Source organism: Cibotium barometz, chromosome 17 (genome assembly GCF_041138505.1).
Source record: "Cibotium barometz isolate CiBa-2024 chromosome 17, ASM4113850v1, whole genome shotgun sequence".
Taxonomy (NCBI): domain Eukaryota; kingdom Viridiplantae; phylum Streptophyta; class Polypodiopsida; order Cyatheales; family Cibotiaceae; genus Cibotium; species Cibotium barometz.
In genome coordinates, this window is record NC_141062.1 from 27,717,378 (window position 1) to 27,738,078 (window position 20,701).

General features: G+C 40.2%; 1 protein-coding gene across 1 annotated transcript; it reads right to left on the minus strand.

Annotated features, from left to right (window-relative positions):
• Positions 1-16,751: 16,751 nt before the first annotated feature.
• LOC147629850 (fluoride export protein 1-like) lies at positions 16,752-19,459 on the minus strand. The gene is made up of 6 exons (XM_086810865.1): positions 19,216-19,459; positions 18,867-18,938; positions 18,639-18,734; positions 18,115-18,307; positions 17,567-17,946; positions 16,752-17,217 (listed from the first exon to the last, which is right to left on the minus strand). Exons 1-6 carry the CDS (start codon positions 19,303-19,305, stop codon positions 16,993-16,995), a joined length of 1,056 nt encoding a protein of 351 aa, XP_086666991.1. The 5' UTR covers positions 19,306-19,459; the 3' UTR covers positions 16,752-16,992.
• Positions 19,460-20,701: the final 1,242 nt, after the last annotated feature.

The following is a 20,701-nucleotide window of genomic DNA, read 5'->3' on the forward strand; positions in this document are numbered from 1 at the left end:
ATATGATACCATAGTGGATGCCTTCCAAAACCACGTGGTGGGGCACTATGCAAGACTCCTCATTGTCAACCCTCTTCAAGAGAGTCTTCCGCGGTTGGCTATAGTTGTGCATTGCACTTGTAACCGCTTTGATAGTGATTTCATTAGAACTCAATGGACTCTTGTGGAGCAAATGTGGAATGCAAAGTGGAAGGACAGCCCAGGGCCAATAATTGGACATGCTTCAGATGGTGATAGTAGACGTCGCAAGCTTATGCTTGAAGACTACCTAAAAAAGAGTGATAGACAATTTGACATCAAATGGGGTGGATGGAAGCTCAAAGGGAGAATGGTAGGAGGCGAGGTGTATGGGTTGCATGATCAAGATTTTGTGCATTGTGGAAAGAAGATTGTGAGCCCTCTTGATAGTCCTACTCGGCAACTAGCAATTGGGCAAGTATGGATTACGCTCAATCATGTTGCTATGGTGTATAATACCTTCTCTGTTGATCAACACAAGTTACGAGAAGGGGATATACAACGAAATGATCGTCAGAACTAGAGAGCGGCCCAAATGATTGTCTCTAGACAAGTACAAAAATGTATGAGGGAAATGCAAAAGAAAGAGAGGAGCATGCACGGGACTGGGGCATATTTGCAGGTTGTTGCTGATTACATAGACATTTTTTTATCTCCACATTTAGACTTGGGAGAGCGTGTGGTGCTTGCTGCTAAAGTGGTCTTCTTCTTCAAGTTGTGGAGATTGTGGATTCATCACCATCCTACATACACTCTCAAGAAAAACTTCATCAGCAAAGAGGTGGTCAAGTGCCCTTTACATCTCACAGGATCTGATGCAGCAGAGATCTATTTTAGCAAGATCGGAGGTATGGTTGGGCAAGAAAGAGCATTTGATTTTGGAGATATTTTGCATTGTGTTGGAAGTCTAAACAAGATTGCCGTGCATGAATGTAACTCAAATGGGGTGACTTTTTCAAGGGCACATAAGAAACAGGAACACATATGGAAGGAGTTGAACAAGCGTGAAGGCGTTTTGGAAATAGATCTTGGGAACTATGAGAGTGTCTCCTCTGATGAAAAGGTAATAGATGCATTAAAAGAGGGATTAAAGCAGGCACAAGATCTTTGTGAGTCATTGGGCCTCAAACCTAGCACAATTGAAGGCCTTAAATGGTGGACAGAGCCTTGGATAGATACAAAATCAACGTGGTCAAGGATAGATGCTGAGATGGGTGCGGCAGATGAACATGATGACTTTGTGGAGCCTTGCGGCGAAGACGGGCCCATTGGTGAGGGCAGCGATGGAGATGACGAGATTATCGCTTTGAGTGAGATTCGACATGAGGTGGATGGGATACTAGACGAGGCAAGTAGTGAGGCCGGGAAGAAGACTATCTCACCCGTGGTGGAGGTTGATAAGAAATTCATCTTCAAGTCTACATTGGTGAGTCAACTCAATGGAAACTCAACATTGTCAAAGGATAGGTTGACTAGGGTAAGACAAGGAGTGTATTTCAACAACGAAACAAAGTCAACATTAAGAAGTAATGGGAATTTCTTTGGAATAGGGTCAGATTGTGCGGTTTACTTCCATGATGAAACACATGAAGAAGGAGGCACAATTTCAAAGAGAATTGGAAAAGACACAACGTTGAAGAAGATGCAAACTCTTCATAGCACTTGGTACCTTGGAAGAGTCCAGAAGATGCGAAAGAAGGTGGGTGGCAAATATGTAGATTACAAGTGGGGTTTTGACTTGGTAGATCGCCCACAAGGGGTGGTGGTTCAACTCGGTTGGTATCAAAAGGTGAAAGGGCGCCAGACATACTCTTATGATGTGACAGACTTAAACATGATTGGTATTGAGTCGGTTATCGCATTGGCACATTTAACATACAATGAAGCTAGTGATAGATATGTACTAGATCAAAATGACTACCGGCTTTTTAACGATTTTGTGAAGTCTGCTGATTAGTTGTTCATATACTTCATGTAAGTGTGGAACTATTTGGTTGTTTATTTGTCATGTTATAACACTTCTCGGGGGGGTCACTCACAAAAAAATGTGAATATCACGTGCGTTCAACAGAAGCATACTTTTAATTTATGAAACTTATAGAAATATATTTACATAAGGGTATGATTTAAAATTTTTTCAAAAAAATTTATAGATTCATAAAGAAAAGGGGATATTATATAGATTAAAAAATTCACAAATAAGGGATTTAAAATATAGGCCTTGAACGCACGCGATAGGGATATTTTACATATAGTGACCCCCCCGAGTAACACTTGTGGCCTCATTTGTTTTGTTGTCATCTACTTACACGCAACACATCCTCCACCTTGGAGAGAGGCAGGGAGTTGAGTGACATGGGCTGAATTTTTGCAAGGCTGCAGTTTTTTTGGACCAGATTCCAAGCCTTTGTGGCTACGACTTATGCATGCTCATGCTTTTTGCACCCATACTACATCCGCCTATATACGAAGACTATGTACGAACTCGCTATATGCGAATGTAGTATGCAGGAAGACAAATGCTAGCAAGAGTATCCGGATGACAAGTAATTTCCAGCCATTGTCTCTTCCTGGAAGAATGGTTTCGATCAAAAACATTATGCAAGATGTAATCATAATTATTGTAATCAACTCAATTTTCAAAAATTCAAAAATGTCTTCTTTTGTCTCTCTTGTCATGGATAACCTACAAGTCTTTTGGTTATGATCTACTTGCAGGCAACACATCCTCGATCTTGTAGAGAGGCTGGGAGTTGAATGACATGGGCTGAATTTTTGCAAGGTTGAAGTTTTTTTGATCGAGATTCCAAGACTTGGTGGCTACAACTTATGCAAAGACTACGTATGAACTCGCTATATGCAAGTGTAGTATGCAGGAAGACAAATGCTACATCCGCCTGTATACGGAGACTATGTACGAACTCGCCATATGCAAGTGTAGTATGCAGGAGGACAAACGCTAGCAAGATCTTCTGAAGAACATGTAATTTCCAGCCATTGTCTTTTCCTCAAAAGAATGGTCTTGATCAGAGACATTATGCAAGATGTAATCATAATTATTGTAATGAGCTCTATTTTCAAAAATTCAAAAATGTCGTCTTTTGTCGGTCTCTTGTCATGGATAACCTACAAGTTTTTGCATGCATACCACCTCTGTCGTAATCTTTGCTGCTTAATTGCTTTTTGGCATGTGCATGAATTTCTAGTTTTATCTAAAACTTTGTGTGAGGACAATGTTGTGTTTTCTATGTTGGGGCTTGGGTGTCGATTGCCTATGCCGAGCCATCTTCGGTGACATGTCAGCAAAGACGACATGCACATTGGAGCAGAGTCTTGCTAGCTCTAGACACTTGGGATGACTAGCCATCTTCGGTCACAAGTATGCTAGCTGTGGTGCTCTTTCAAAGGCACAAGACATGCTTGACAAGCTCCATTCTCAGGATGTATCAGTTTTTTCCATAAAATCTGGATACTTAGATGGTCTGAGATACGTTGGTAAATCACCAGCGACTCCCGTTTTAGAACTGCTTTGAACGCATCTTTCTGTGATGATGTGTATATCTGCATCTGAAATGCCTGTGTGCCTATTGGAGCTGCAAACAAGGGGACATAAACCCATTGCTCATGGACATGTATGCCAAGTGTGGTACTCTTTCAAAGGCATGATACGTGCTCGATAAGCTCCGTTCTTGGGACGTTGTCTTCTGGAGTGCACTAGTTGCAAGGCTGAAGAATGACATTGTGCTGGTGGTGTTCCAGTGGACCAACTGCGGTGTTGTTTCAAAGGCACGACAAGTGCTCGACGGGCTGCCTTCTTGGGATGTTGTCTCTTGGAGTGCACTGGCTGCAGGATATGCACAAGGTCACGCCAAGTGAGCACTTGACTGCTTTGAAGAGGTGCAGCGTGAGGGCATCCTTCCGGATGCAGTGACCTTCATCTATACGCTGAAAGACGATCGGAGCAGCTGACAAGGGGAAACACATCTATGAACAGATTGCAAGGCAGGGGTTGCTGCAGTACGACATTCTGCTGGTGGGTGGTGCTCTAGTGGACATGTATGCTGAGTGCGGTGCTGTTTCAAAGCGTGACAAGTGCTTGACGGGCTGCCTTCTCGGGAAGATGTTTCTTGGAGAGTGAGGGCATCCTACCAGATGCAGTGAATGACCTTCATATGCATATTGAAAGCATGTGCCACGATCGGAGCAGCCGACAAGGGGAAACACATCCATGACAAGATTCCAAGGTAGGTTGCTGCAGAACTTGGGATCATGTCTGTTGGACTATGTTGATTGCAGGATATGCACAAGAAGGTCACGCCAAGCAAGCACTTGACTACCTTGAAGAGATGAGCATGAGGGCACCCTTCCAGATGCAGTGACCTTCATATGCATCTTGAAAGCATGTGCCACGATCGGAGCAGCTGACATGAGGAAACAAATCCATGCCGAGATTGCAAGGCAGGGTTTGGCTCAGAACGACATTGTGCTGAGCGGTGCTCTAGTGGAAACAAATCCATACCGAGATTGCAAGGCAGGGTTTGGCTCAGATTGACATTGTGCTGAGCGGTGCTGCTCTAGTGGAAACAAATCCATGCCGAGATTGCAAGGCAGGGTTTGGCTCAGAACGACATTGTGCTGAGATTGCAAGGCAGGGTTTGGCTCAGAACGACATTGTGCTCTAGTGGAAACAAATCCATGCCGAGATTGCAAGGCAGGGTTTGGCTCAGAACGACATTGTGCTGAGCGGTGCTCTAGTGGACATGTATGCCAAGTGCTGTTTCAAAGGTGCGACAAGTAGTCGACTGGCTGCTTTCTCGAGATGTCGTATCTTGGAGTGTACTGATTACAGGATATGCACAAGAAGGTCACGTTGAGCAAGCACTTGACTGCTTTGAAGAGATGCAGTGTGAGGGGATCCTTTCGGATGCAGTGACCTTCATATGCATGTTGAAAGAATGTTCCATGATCTGAGCAGCTGAGAAGGAGAAACAAATCAATGAAGAGAATGGAAAGCAGGGGTTGCTGAAGAACAACATTGTGCTAGGCGGTGCTCTAATGGACATGTATGCCGTGTGGTGCGGTGTAAAAGGCGCGACAAGTGCTCGACGGGCTGCCTTCTCGGGATGTTGTCTCTTGGAGTTTATTGGTTGCAGGATATGCACAAGGTCATGTCGAGCATGCACTTGACTGCTTTGAAGAGATGCAGTGTGAGGGCATCCTTTCAGATGCACTGACCTTCATATGCATGTTCCACGATCTGAGCAACTGACAAAGGGAAACAAATCCATGAAGAGATTGAAGCATGTGCCACGATCGGAGCAGCTGACAAGGGGAAACATATCCATGACAAGATTGCAAGGTAGGGGTTGCTGTAGAACTCTTCGTGCTGGGGTGGTGCTCTAGTGGACATGCATGCCAAGTGCGGTGTTGTTTCAAAGGCGTGACAAGTGCTCGATGGGTTGCCTTCTTGGGATCATGTCTCTTGGAGTATGCTGATTTCAGGATATGCACAAGAAGGTCACGCCAAGCGAGCACTTGACTAGCTTGAAGAGATGAGCATGAGGGCATCCTCCCAGATGCAGTGACCTTCATATGCGTCTTGAAAGCATGTGCCACGATCGGAGCAGCTGACATGAGGAAACAAATCCATGCCGAGATAGGGTTTGGCTCAGAACGACATTGTGCTGAGCGGTGCTCTAGTGGACATGTATGCCAAGTGCGGTGTTGTTTCAAAGGTGCGACAACTGGATGCTTTCTCGAGATGTCGTATCTTGGAGTGTACTTATTGCAAGATATGCACAAGAAGGTCACGTTGAGCAAGCACTTGACTGCTTTGAAGAGATGCAGTGTGAGGGGATCCTTTCAGATGTAGTGACCTTCATATGCATGTTGAAAGCATGTTCCACGATCTGAGCAGATGACAAGAAGAAACAAATCCATGAAGAGATTGGAAGGCAGGGGTTGCTGAAGAACAACATTGTGCTAGGCGGTGCTCTAGTGGACATGTATGCCAAGTGTGGTGGTGTGGTGTCAAAGGCGCGACAAGTGCTCAACGGACTGCCTTCTCAGGACGTTGTCTCTTGGAGTGCATTGGTTGCAGGATATGCACAAGAAGGTCACACCAAGGAAGCACCTTATTGCTTTGAAGAGATGCAGCATGAGGCCATCCTTCCAGATGCAGTTAACTACGCATGCATGTTGAAAGCATGTGCCACGATCGGAGCAGCTGACAAGGGGAATAAAATCCATGGTGACATTGAAAGGCAGGGGTTGCTGAAGATCGAATTGTACTGGGCGGTGCTCTAGTGGACATGTATGCCAAGTGCGGTGCTGTTTCAAAGGCGTGACAAGTGCTTGACGTGCTGCCTTCTCGAGATGTTGTCTCTAGGAGTGCAGTGATGACAAGATATGCACAAGGTCACGCCGAGCAAGCACTTGGCTGCTTTGAAGAGATGCAGCGTGAGGGCATCCTTCCAGATGCAGTGATCTTCATATGCAGTTGAAAGGGGTGAAATATGTTGTTAAGCCAAATGTAGAGTCTTATACTAGCATGGTTGACCATTGGCATTTAGGGAATCAATAAAAGGCATTAATGTTGCTTCTTGATGGTTCAAGAAGGGCCACTTTTTATTATTCTGCAATTTGGCTTGCCAATTGGGTGCTTGTTGAAAATGGGGAGATGCTAATGTAGGGAGATGGGACATGGGTAGTGAATAAAAGCAATGGGTCAATTTATGCCCTCATGGAAAACATATACATATAGTTTGCATGCAATATAAAGCAGAAAACATTGAAGTTAAGAAATAGGAACGAAACATGAAATATACCATGGCATAGGGTAAAGGGACCAGTGTTGTGGCACAAAAACTCCCTTCTTAGGGAGATATCTCTTGGAATGCACTAATGTTGGGTACGCAGCCGTACCCAACATGCAGCCGTACGCTGCATGAGAGGGTCAAGATAAGCAAACTCTAAACTTTTTGGAATGCACGTAACATGAGGGCATTCTTTGAAATGCAATGGCCTATGCAAGATACCAAAGTCTTATCAATTTTTCCTATGACGTAGTCCATAATACCAATCTTTACGTTTTGAAGATCTTAAATCTACAGGATGGAGGAGAAAAATGTATAAGCTTAAAATTTTAAAAAAACAGGAGGGTTATAATATACCACAAAAGTAACAGGAGGTATGCATAAAATAGGGAAAAAGAGGTTACAGAGGGGTTTTAAAATATGCCTTTGAACGCACGTGATACACGTGATTTTTTAAGGTGGACCCCCCGAGACACTATCTAACCCTCCTCACACTCATCATCCACGTAAAAGTGTTAGAATTTCGTGGTGCTCATGCTAGATCAAAGATGTGGAGGAGAGAGACTCACAAAATACAAAAAAATATCTTGCTTATTAAGTTGCTCAAAATACAACTAGGCTTCTTGCTCAATACAAATTCCTTTGGCATGTGCCTTTAAATAGACTTGCTAGTGGCCTAGGGTTAGGTGGCTCCCTTAGGACCATTCACACACCTTCTACACCCTTGTTCACTAAGGCTCCAAGGCCTATATCTTAATACCCCCCCTCAATACCAGCCATGAAAAAATGTGCTTGGAATGGGTGATATTGGACATATGGAAAGAAAGAAAAAAGTGCCTTTATAACATTAGGCTTACAAGAATGTTCATGGTGGTGTGGTTATCTAGGACTTCCAACTATGTTTTTAGAGCCTTAGAGGCTAATACAATGATGCCATCTAAGTCTTTATTTGATGTCAATGAAGATGTACACCTTAATGATAGTGCATCCCACTCTTTGTGCTTGCTTAACCTCTCGTAGTTGACATGCTTTGGACATACATGCCATTGCTTTCACATGCTTTTCACCTTGACCATTCTCACACAATGATCAAAACAAGGCTACCACCCTTGCTTAAGTGGTTTGCACATAGATGTTCCTTCAACATGCTTGATGCTTTTTTGCATACCATACCTTCTCCATGGGCAATGAGGGAATTCCTTAGAGTAATGGTTATGAGGTAGATTTATATGGGAAAGGGAAAGGGAGGGGATACCCATTAGGATTTGAAGGTACAAGCTTAATGAAAGTGATTAAGTGGTTGAGTTAAATGCTCAAACCAATAAGGTACATCATTCTTGGCTCAGGAAGGTGAGGGCATGGCTCATAATGTTGCCTATGCCTCTTACAAAGACAATGCCAAGAGATGCTTAAAAACATGACAAACAACAAGGTAGAGCATTTCGTGATGCTATGCTCAACCTTACAACTCATCTTAGAAGATGAAAATGTTGAATATACAGCGGAATAACATGCCTTGGGCTTGGGAAATGAGAGCATATGGCTTATGACATGCCTATGCCTCTTATAAATAAGAGCCTCAAGGGTGATACACAAAAACATTAAAGATGAGCACTTAGTGTACATGTGCCCAACTTTAAACCACTCAAGGAACTGAGTTTGATGATGAAAAACAAGAAAACTTCAATATCTTTGGCTTATGGGATGAAGACAAGGGCTTATGGTTGCACCATTTCTCCTTATAAGAAGCTTGCCAGAGTAAGCATAGAAGTGGGTTGACGATGAAGACTTATAATGTGGCACTTATGGTGTGTGCCCAGCCTCCAATATTGATGAAGAAGAACCTCCTTAGTGTTAAAGACCTTCTCCTTTAATGGTTATGACCATTATTAGTGTTGAGCAATACTATTAGTGCTTATAAGCACACTTTGAGAAGCTTTGTGCACTTGAAGATGTTGATGAAGCTTGATGAGAATGAGGCTCATGAATACCTCATGGTGTATGCCCACCACTTCAAACTCAAAATAGGATTTGCAACAAGCCCTCACAAGAGTACTTAAGTGATTAGAGCTAAGAGGAGAGGATTAGTGAAAAAGAACACTATTATGAAGCTTTTATGCAAGCTTCCATGGCTTCCTCATAGGGGTAGCCTGGTTTTTCTCTTATTACGAGCGCGTCAGGCCGCCATTAGGGCTCACGTCGTCTTGACTATAGACTCTTGAGGTTATGGGCTTCAAAAGCCCTAAGCCCACACAGCCTACAATCGCCTACACACGGCAAATGCATGTACGACATCGACGACAGCGAAAACTGCACCGGCCTGCTCAGACGGCAATGCCGCGATGGCAGAGGAAGGAGAACTCGCCTGATTTCTTGTATGACTGAGCGCCCAGAGGTCCTCTTCAAGTTCTTAGTTGAAAGCTCCCCGAGTTGTTGCCTCCACGAGTTGCTGGAGCTGCTCCACTGGCAGGAGGTTCAGCTCCACAAAGAAAAAGATAATAAAGTTGACCTATTCTACACCACAAAAGTGACCTAATCTTGCCAAGCTCTAGATACCATGTTATAATTTTGTGGTGCTCATGCTAGATCAAAGATGTGGAGGGGAGAGAGACAAAATACAAGAAAATATCTTGCTTATTAAGTTGCTCAAAATACAACTAGGCTTCTTGCTCAATACAAATGCCTTTGGCATGTGCCTTTAAATAGACTTGCTAGTGGCCTAGGGTTAGGTGGCTCCCTTAGGACCATTCACACCCACACACCTTCTACACCCTTGTTCACTAAGGCTCCAAGGCCTATATCTTAATAAAAAGCACGATTGTTGATGACGTGCTCGTGACATCCTTTCATACTTCTTGTCAGCACCATTCTTTGAGCTGCAGCCTCCGCATAAGAGGGCAATACACTACAATGACAACAAAAGCAGACATGTGTCAATAATACAAGGCCTGCATTGAATCCCAAAAGGTTAAGGATATATTTGTTAATTCCATTTCAACTCATCAACCAAAAATAGAGTGATAGAAAGGACAAGCAAACCACCCAAAAGCTGGCTCTCCTTCAAATAGAGTAAATATCTATTGAAAAAACAATGCACAATCAGCCTAGGGGGTCCCCTATTTAGAATATGTAAGATAGCACGTGCGTTCAACAGAAAGGTTTTTTTCTTGGATTGACTTACAAAAATATTTACATACACAAGGGGGTTTTTAATTAAAAAAGTAAAAACCTCCATACATAAGGGTTAATTTTATCACAAAATCGAAACATAAGGGGCATATTTAATATACAATAATTTATTAATAAGGGTATTTTTAAATACTCCTTGAAAGCACATGCTATAGGTAGTGTTTACATAGTGGACCCCTCGGGATAGTCAGGTTGCTTGCAAAACTCGACCAAAACACAAGAAATATACAAAGCCATGGAAAGTGGGTTCCAAAGTGAAGAGGCTAGGTTGTATGTACCTGAACACTAGACACTGTGCAACCATCTGCACCATATCCACTTTCTTTAGAGCCTGTACCTCTTTGTCTCTTAAACGAACCTCAGTCTTTCTCACCAACAGAAACATGCATCTCCTTGCTTCTATCTTCACATCTTCAAAGTAATCTTGTAGAGTGTATAATCGGATGGCAACACAATGCCCTCCAGGATGGACACATAGTTCACCAAAATCTCTAGAGCATGTTTTTGGATTTTGTCCCAGGACAAGCTCCCTTGGGAGCCACCTGAGGACACCACACGAAAACACATGAAACCAATATGCAACGAAAAATCATGAAAAGAAACCATCCATAGAGCCATTGAAGTTGGAAGATCACATTCTATACTCGTGGTCACCTTTGAGAAGAACAAACATAGCTTTTGTAGACTTCTTGTTTGCTTTTAAAAGCGAAAGCAATCGCAACCTCATATCCATGCTCACATCACACAAAGGAAGTAAATTAAGCTTCTCCAATGAAACAAAACTATCTTCACTCCATTTCAAAGAGAGTACTGCCTTCTTCCATTCATCACCCAACTTTGGATCCAAAATATTCAGGATCTATTAAAACCCAAACAATCTTCAACTCCAGGGTGGTAATGACTTTAAAGAAGACATACATTGCAAGGTAGAATCCAATGAATGCACCAATGAGATACCTTGCCTATTCTGTCTGAATACTTTTGAGTAAGATTTTCAATTTCTTTCTTCTCCAACTTAGCAAACTCCTCACATTGGACACTTGACCTTTGAGAGGACCAAGCCTCTTCTCCAGTGCATTTTGAAATTGCACCTACAAAGATCACATTATATACACTTAAAAAAAACTACAACACTACATCAACTATCCAACATGTGCATGGAAACCTACATTATAAACAAGCTTATAAACAAGCTTTCCAAGGTATCCCTGTGTCAAGGGGAACCATGGCTCGTCAACTCCCTTGGGGTTTCTCCGACGGATGGCATCTATTGTCTTCACATTCAAGTCAAGAATCTGTCTCAAAAAATCATGAGAGTTAGTTGAGCAAATATTTGCAGTGTTGACAATCTCGTCTCTTAGTGAGGGCACCACAAGGGCATGCGCCTAGAGACTACAAATAAAAACAAGAAAGGAAGGTTAATTTTTTGACAAGCATCCCAATGACACACCACGCTCTAAAAATATTACATAACAAAAAATAATTACGCCGAGACTTACATATTCATTCTTTGAAGTCTCTTCAATAAAGCTATCTCACTGACCTTCCTAGGATCAATGATGACTGTGCAAAACATTCTCACATGTTGATTCTTTGTGTAAGAGAACTTCTCTATTATGATTAATGTCCATGTCGTTGTCTTATGATTTCCCTCCCATACATAAAACATGTGTTCAGATAAGATTTTGAGCTCGTCACTATGCACGATGTCATTTTCAAAACTTTGTATATTGACAGTGCTCACCCAACTTTGCTCAATGTCATTAGTGACCATGCTTTCCTCCCCAAGTGATATACACAAGGGTACTATAAAAACCCCCTTTCCCCCCATGTAACCCTCATGTTGAAAGGCTTCCTTTACGGAAGAAACATCATCTCACAATCTACAGACTTTGGCTCGTGGAATCAAGTGACATAAAAGAATAGGTGGAGAAATTGTAGAGATTGTAATCTTTGCCCTCCTTATGATGTCCTCACCATGAATCATGGTCATGTCACCTTCCTCATTGGCCCCTGGCTCACTCTGAGAGGTGGATACATATGATGGCACAATTTGAAGGGAAGCCTCCATTCCAATTTGAGTCTCATCAACTTGCTCCCACCCCCCCCCCCCAAATTCATCCATCCCACTGCCATCTCCAGAAGCCTCTTTCAACTTATCAATAGTTGGAGGACTAACTTTATCTATCATCTATTTGTTGCTTCCCTTGAGCAACACTCGATTTCTCTTTCTTCTTGTCGTTTGTCTTTATTTCCTACCAGTTTGGCTCTCCATCCTGTGAACACAAAAACAAAAACACAACTCAATCATGCATGGAGAATATGTATCTTACATCAAAACAACTACAACATAAGAACTTCAAAGCCGAAGTGTGTGTGGCCCAAGAGCTGGTCCCGTACATTTTGATTAAAGAACGTGAGGGGAAAGAAGGAGATTTTGGTGATAAGGAGCTGAATGACCTACTTAAGACTGTCACTCCATTGTCAGATAAGAAGAGAATTCAGAGATATATTCAAGAAGCTAAAGGGAGAAGTGTGTGTGGCCTGAAAGGACTTGAAGCCATTCTGGATTTGAAAGCAAGATTGGTTATCCATTTTTGCATAGCGTTCTTTTCCAAGGGCAGTTGGGTTCGAACATGAAACCACATGTTTTCAAAATGTCAACTCTCACTCCTAGGAGTGGAGTAGATTTGGTAAACAGAATGAGACCAGGTGGTAACTTACAGGAGATGTGGGTGCATTTTAATCACGTGCATCATGTTCATAGTTACAATGGGGGCTTTTGATTATGATCCTTTCCTCAAGGAACTTCTAACCATTGCTACATGTGAATTTAAGGAATGTGAATTTAAGGTTAAGGATAGATATGCTCATCAGAAAGAGTTGTAACGGATCGTTTTAAACTAGCATGTTGAGCTGCTTTAAATTTTAATGGGAATGTTTTTTATTTGAATTTCCATTTCATCCAGCATCTCCTTGTTGGTAGCCTCAACTCTAATCAATGGGTTGGATCGTGATATCATGATAGCGATGTAATACACTCTTATCCATATGGCTTTGAATGGTGACTACCATATCCTTCATTATCAATAGAATAACCATCATGACCACCATGATTAAGATCCACATAAACATCATCAAGAAGAACTATATGCTAATCACATGAATGTGACATGAATTTACACCAAGAACCAATGAAAATCCATCCATATAAGATTATCAACATGGTCATCAATGTGTATCAAACTGGACACACATGAAAGATAGAATAGAGGTAAACATGGCTATCGATGAATAGGAATATGTCCATGGTGAATATGGACAACCACCAATGCCACATAGAACTCCTCACATATCACATATTAGGAACCTATAGAAACATCCAATGAGACCACATTGATGTAATCACCACCATCATGTGCATAATAGGCTCAACCTCCAAATCTAGATCACAAACATCATGTGTAGTAGATTCAATGTGAGCCTCCACACCTGAATCATGAAGAACTAGATCCCCATAAATAGAGTCAAAGAAACTCATCATATCTACATCAATGCTAGAATCTAGCCAAATATAACTCCTCAAGATCATCAAGAATCTGTATGAGATCATCATCCACCATATCACCATGCATCATTGCATCATGTGTAAAAGAATTATCATAAACATGAGAAGAAACCTGGCTATCATCCCATATCTGAAACTACATCATGTGGTGAAGTAGAATCCACTGAAAAGGAATCACATAACTTGCCTCTTTCCACAATAATATCAACACTTGAGAGATTTCCCACAAAATCCATGTGAGACTACCTCATCATGAGACGCATCCTCAAGAACATCAAAAATCACCTTGGCACTTCCATGCCCAAACTGCATATCATCATGAGAACCTTGACCATATGCCAAACCTTGGGATCCATCTAATGCAAAGCTAGGTACATCCGAGAACTCATCCTAGCTCTTCCAACTTTCTTGGTTCTCCCATGTGCTCTATACTCCCTCCATATCCATCCCATAATGGAAATCAAGGCCAATATTATCATCACTATTTGACTCTGAGTAAATCTCATACGTCTCCTTTAGTTCCTCTATGGATTCTTACAATAAAACCATCCTCTTTAGACTTATCTAGATTTTTAGACGAAGATGCTTTGCAAAAAGATTTAATGATCCCATATAACTCCTGCGCGCCAAATCCACCATGCACTATTACTTACATTTATCCCCCTTTCTACAAGGTTCAGTAAAATATGAGCATGGAGATGTGCTATGATCCTTCTCTAAGAAAATTCCACACTTCTTTTTCTTCTTTTCCCCCATCACAATAATGAGTAATGTGGGCGCTCACATATAGCACACCACACTATCACAAGACCAAGCTCGCATACTGCAAGGAGGACCCTTGCTCCTAGATATCTCATTTTAGTGAGTTTAGTATTGATTAGGCTCACTCTCGAGGTGACTACTCATCCTAGTCCTTCTTGACCACACACGACTTTGAGTATTCATGCGACCAATCTCATCACACGTAAAAGACTTAAGTTTTTTCCCTCCTCCTCTTGGTGGTGGTCTTCCTATTCCCCCTCCTCTTTCCTCCTAGTTAGGTTTTAAAAAACACTATTAGAAGGAATCAAAGGAAGAAAATATTTAAGACAAAGAAAATGTCTAAGGTCACCCAAAATCACTAATTTTGAGTGGGCGACGAATGAACACATAAGATATAAATTTAAATATTAGCTCAAGGTTTTTCTATAGTTTCATATACCTAGAAAAAATATATTTACCAACCCGTTTATATTTGTACCATGAGAGTAGGCTCTTATTTTCTACCATGAAAGGTATTTGGCAATGATATACGGTCCTACCTATTTTACACAAGTTGATTCTAGTGCTTCCACTAGTAAATGTGTGCCCACAATTAGTGCATTCCATAAGTGATGTTCTTTTATCATGCCTTAATAAGTACCCTTCTACATAAGTCCATTAATAAGTACCCTTTTATCATGCCTTAATAAGTACCCTTCTACATAAGTCCATTATGGTCTATGACCCATGTTCTATTACAACAAACAGATGCATTAAAATTTAAATTATTTATACAAAAACCAGAACTTGAAGCTTTGATTAAATCTAATATATTATCAAAAGAAATAAAAATAAGAAATAGAGAGTGACGATATAATAGTGCCATATGTGTAATTCAAAGTTGACCTTGACATACTCCATAGCGCGCACACACTCCACATGCATGTCCACTAACTATTTACCAATATTCTTTGTATGTGATTTGTTACATTGAATAATGTGATGCACTAGAGTCATTAACAAATGTAAAGAAAGCTTAGGAACATGTCATTGTCTTAGTAAATATAATCATGAAATGTTAATATCATCATAGAAATATAATCTCAAAACATTGAGAGAAGTCCATTAAAAAAAGATAACCCCACACATAAAGTAAATAAAAGTAACCTTGCATAGATGTCCACCACTAATTATTTACAAATACATTTTCTATGCTACATTTATAAATGTGCACTAATTAACAAATGCAAGCAAGCTCACACACATGTCAATCTTTTAAATAAGTGTAAAATGGTTATGTCATTATTGTAGAAATATAAATTGAAAACATTGAGAAGTTCGTTTTCTAAATTTAAAAAAATAACCCATACTTGAAATCAAATTTGTAAAAAACCCAAAAATTGAAGATTTGATTAAATTTAGAACTTTATCTAAAGAAATTTAGAATATTATTTAGAGAAATCTGGAACATTATAGAAAACAACAAAATATGAAGTACAAAGCAATGGTATGATAGTGCGATAAAAACCTTATCAAAGTTTATGAGTGAACCAAAACTTGAGGATTTGATTAACTTAGAATACTATCTAAAGGAATAAAGTGGGAATAAGAGAGAGTGACGGTATGATAGTGCAATAAAAGCTTTATAAATGTTTATGTGTAATTCTACACTTTTCAAAACCATAGGTATTTCTCTCAAAAAGAGTAAAATAGTGAAATGAAAGCATTTACAAGCCTTCCATGGATAAGAAAACCTCATCTCTCTTTCACAATATTCATATGATAGTACTCTCTCCCAAAGAGAGTATAACAATAAGATGAGAGCTTTTACAAGTCTTCCATGAATAAGAAAACCTCATCTCTCTTACTTTCACAATATTCAAGTTTGATAACCACCATAAATCATATCTTGTTAAAAATAGTCATCTCATAGCCATAGATAATTCAAAATAAATTAGCAACACATTTTATAACTACTTGCCCTAAATTTAAACATCCATAGGAATGCTTCAAAAAAGTACAGAGTTATCCAAATCAAATTGTATATTTCTTCTACAATATTTAACATTAAATTTAATAAAATTATAGGAGACAAGCTACCAATTGATATTTTGGCTTTGTTTAGTAGATACAGAAAGATAAATTTTATATAGGGTACATTTCTACATATATAAAAAGATAAAATTTTATATAGGGTATTATTTTTAAACAATCTAAGTGCTTTCACTTCTTTTTTACTGTTACTCCCTCATTCGAGTGCCAAAAACAAAGCCACTTTATGTTAGTACACTCTACATCAATTGAAAGAAAATTAAATTTTATAAATGTTTTTTAATATAGAGCTTAAAATATTAAACATTTATTAGACATATACAAAATCTTTGCTCATGCATACTTGTTGGTTGTAATGTACACAAAAGTAACCGTGTATACATGTCCATTAATTATTTTAAAGATATTAGGTAATCTCGCTTGTCATCAATGTTTATCACATCCAAGTGTAAAAATTAAGCTCTTTGGCCTAAAATTACATTATGCCACCAGGATTATGATCTCTTTAGTGGTGGACCAATGTCCCTTTAGTGGTGGACAAATGCCTCCTGTTCCAAGTGCAGAGGCTAAACCCAAGAGAGTAACTCGAGAGAGCGTGGAGATAGGTTCCTACCATGTCACATAGCCCTTAATCCACGTAGGAGTTGAATACAATACTATACCCAATAGCAATCCCAATATCAAGGTTGCAAATGTATAGGTGTATGCTTGGGGCTTCTTGAGGCCTTCATGCATTGTGTAAACTTCTGCCACAAGAGTTGATACTGTGCTCATACACCCTAGAAAGCCAAATTGAAGGCCCCCTACAAGGAGGGGGACATTATGATGAGCCACCTGGTTAGCCATGAGAATAAAGAATTTTTTTAAATAGGAAGTGGGTGCATAAATACATGCACATATCACACATATGCATGGATGGATGCATGCATGTGAGCGGGCGCGTGCACACACACACACACACATGTATATATCCATGCATGCATACCTACAAACTACATGAATATATATATACTTTGAACTTAAGTACATTTGAGGAGAAAAATGTTTCCTTATCTTGTATGTGCATGTGTGTGCGTGCGCGCGTGCACACACACACACACACACATATGTATACATGCATCCATACATAAAGTACATGAATGCGTAAATACTTTAACTGTACATTCGAGGAGAAAAGTGTTACCTCATCTTGTATGAATGAAAGAAAAGCCTCCATACTAGCTGCTAAGAGGTTTGCAAGTATTGTGCCAAGTGGCAACCACGTTAGTCTTGTTCTCAATCCTTTTTCATTTAAAGAGGCTAAATGCCACCTTGCCCACACACCAGGAGGTGCCACAATGCATGCTAGCCAGAGAATCCTTTCCTTCTGGCTGCTCTCACCCTTAATGAATAGAGCCACTGCAGCCCCCCATAGGCAAACAGTTGCGGCGAAGAATATCGTAAAGCTCACCATCCGACGATGAAAACTATCTGGTGGCATAATATTATGATGTAAAAAATTTATCTTTATAACTTTGGCTGTATCCACTCCAACAATGAGTGCCATCACGGCTAGTCCCATGCCTACCATTAGAAGAGTCAAAATTTAGAAATCTTACGTATGAAAATGTAGCAAAGCAAGTAACCACAGTAGGCCAATCTTTATGAAAGGAAAGCAAAGAAATGGAATTCTACATGAAGATGTACGATAGTTAAATGGATGTTCTTGTGAGATACATGATGGACCCTTACCTATGAGCAAGCCCACAAGGGCGGCTGCCACATTACCAGTGGTCATGAGAGAGACCATTTTCTGATTCCATCCTGCAAATGTAGTTATACTTCCCATGAGACCAGTTGAGAGGCTAATTGCCAAAGGCTCCGAAAATGATGATATATCTTTCCTGAAAACAATCCCCACCCATCCCATGAAAAAGGACCCTACCTGCCATCATGTGGACCATTCAAATCACAATTAAATCAGGGTCAACGAAGTAGCATAATGCTCATTAGGAACTTTTAAAGCACAATAAAAAGCTAGAAAACTCAAATCTTATCGATAATTAATTTACATTTTAGCAAACTACTGATATGTATATGAGAGTAAATATATGTATCTAGGTGTGTAAGCATGCATGCATGTATGTATATATGTGCATGTTACATACATGTATGCATGTATGTATATACGCATTATACATGGACATATGCATGTATGTGTATTTAGTCACAAAGAAGCTCTCACAAAAAATGCATCACATGATTAAGTAGCTCACCATGTTAGCAGGAAGGTCTCTATATAAATCTGAGCCCTCATGGGTCACTTTCAAAGCATCAGCAAATAGTGCTTCCAAACCATATCTTACAAGTACCTGTAAAATTACAGAGCTGCATTATACCAATTATCCCTTATGTAACCCATATAGTCAACATTAAAACCTATCGTATCTTCTAGTGGAGGGAGGAAATTAGATCCTGTATGCTAGGTGTGCCAGAGTGCTTACCCCAATGATGCCGAAACATGCAAGGTGTGCCAGAGTGCCAATGTATTCAAGTACTGAGCGTAGGCAAGAGTCCTGAAAACGCATCGAATAGAGAAGACTTGGCGAAGGCACGCTGAACCAGTAAAATTAATCTCTCTCTCTCTCTCACACACACACACACGCACATCCAGATTTATGCGTCTCAATTCTGTTGCACCAGTAATCTCTCTCTCTCTCTCTCTCTCTCTCTCTCACACACACACACACACACACGCGCGCGCGCATGCACGCACAGATTTATGCGTCTCAATGCTGTTGCACCAGTAATCTAGCGCACGCACGCACACCGAGATTCATGCTTCTCAGTTACCCTTTGCGATGGCACCACTGCGTTAATCTCAATATCATCTTGCCTTTGCAGATGATTGGGTTGATCATAATCGCCTTCTGAAAGCTTCATCTCTAACAGGTTGGCAGCATGGGACGTTATAAATAGTCGCGGAAAAAAGAAGTGTTTTTCGCCGCGATGGTGTGTGGTATGGAGAATCACATAATTAAGGCTGGACACAAACACAGAGAGGGAGAGATAACGCAAGAGATAACGCAAGCGATCGTATCATAGGGGCAATGAAAAAGTTTGGCAAAATAGGGGTACACGATGAGTGAAAAAGAAATTTCTTTAATTAGTTGATGTGTTTTTTTTTAAAATGTACTATGATATCAAATGCACAATTGAGAATGTGTGCAAAACTATGCTTTGATTCGTTAGTTGGAAAGATCTTAAGTGCAATTAGAAAGAATGGATTCTCTTATGCTTTGTCCTAATGTGCCCTTCATGTATTTTTAACACTTCCCATGAACACTTATAAAGCCTTTAGGCTTATGGAATTTTCCCATAACTAAAGTCATTAATGTTGCCAAACCAAGTAAATGCACTTTACAACTTTCTTCTTGGAGCTAACATCCAATCCCTTAGAGGTTGCTAAATCATTCTTTATTTTGCATTTTGGAGGTGAACTTGCACATGGAGTAAATTGTATTGTAGGTAGTCCTCCCCAATGATGGTGATGAAACTTTGATGCATATCAAGAAGTCATTCTTCATCATTCATCCATGTAGTAGGGCTTCTCTAGCCTCCCTAGGGAGAATGAAGAATCCACCACAATGGATGAGATGTGAAACTCCAACCACTTCACAGTATCATCCCAACTTTGCCCATTTGTCTTAACCTAAGATTAAGATACCTTGAGAAGACTATAGGGCACATAATTGAAAATGTGGCTTATCTCCATGATAGTGTCATCAATTTGAATGTCCTTCATAAGACTCCTTCTTAAGCCACACCATGTAGAAATGTCCCCTTTCTTCAAGAGAGAATGAGCCATCATATATTTCCTTAAGTTTAGCTTTTCCTCATGTATTGACACACGTACACAAAAGTTGACCTTTTTTATCCTTTGCATATGCCACTTCTATTAAAACTTAAGCTCAAACGACCATGTTCATGTGAAAGGCTAATAGAAGCGATGGAGAACAATGAGATGGACATGAAATTGAAACTAACATATTCTCTACATGAAGGTACATGCATGGTGAAGTACTCTTATGTGACCTTCAGCCAACACAATTTTATGCCAACAAGCATCATACAATGTAAATGACACGTGGAGCTAAAATTATATATAAATTACCCAACTTTCATTGTGTTGTAAACTAGATAATTGCACCCAAAGAATAGCTTGCTCCATGAAATTGGTTAGAAATTTAACACAAAATTCCTGTACAAAATTGTAGAGAACTATGAGGTGGCAGATTCTCTAACTCATAAAATTTCATCTTCATCATATTCAGGGTTG

Bases quoted from the DNA above. Each gene is read 5' to 3' on its own strand.
- LOC147629850 (XM_086810865.1), bottom strand. From the start codon at position 19,305: ATGAAGCTTTCAGAAGGCGATTATGATCAACCCAATCATCTGCAAAGG. The intron at 18,939-19,215 runs GTAACTGAGAAG...ATGCGTTTTCAG, and splicing joins CAGTGGTGCCATCGCAAAGG to GACTCTTGCCTACGCTCAGT. The intron at 18,308-18,638 runs GTGAGCTACTTA...ACATGATGGCAG, and splicing joins GAGACCTTCCTGCTAACATG to GTAGGGTCCTTTTTCATGGG.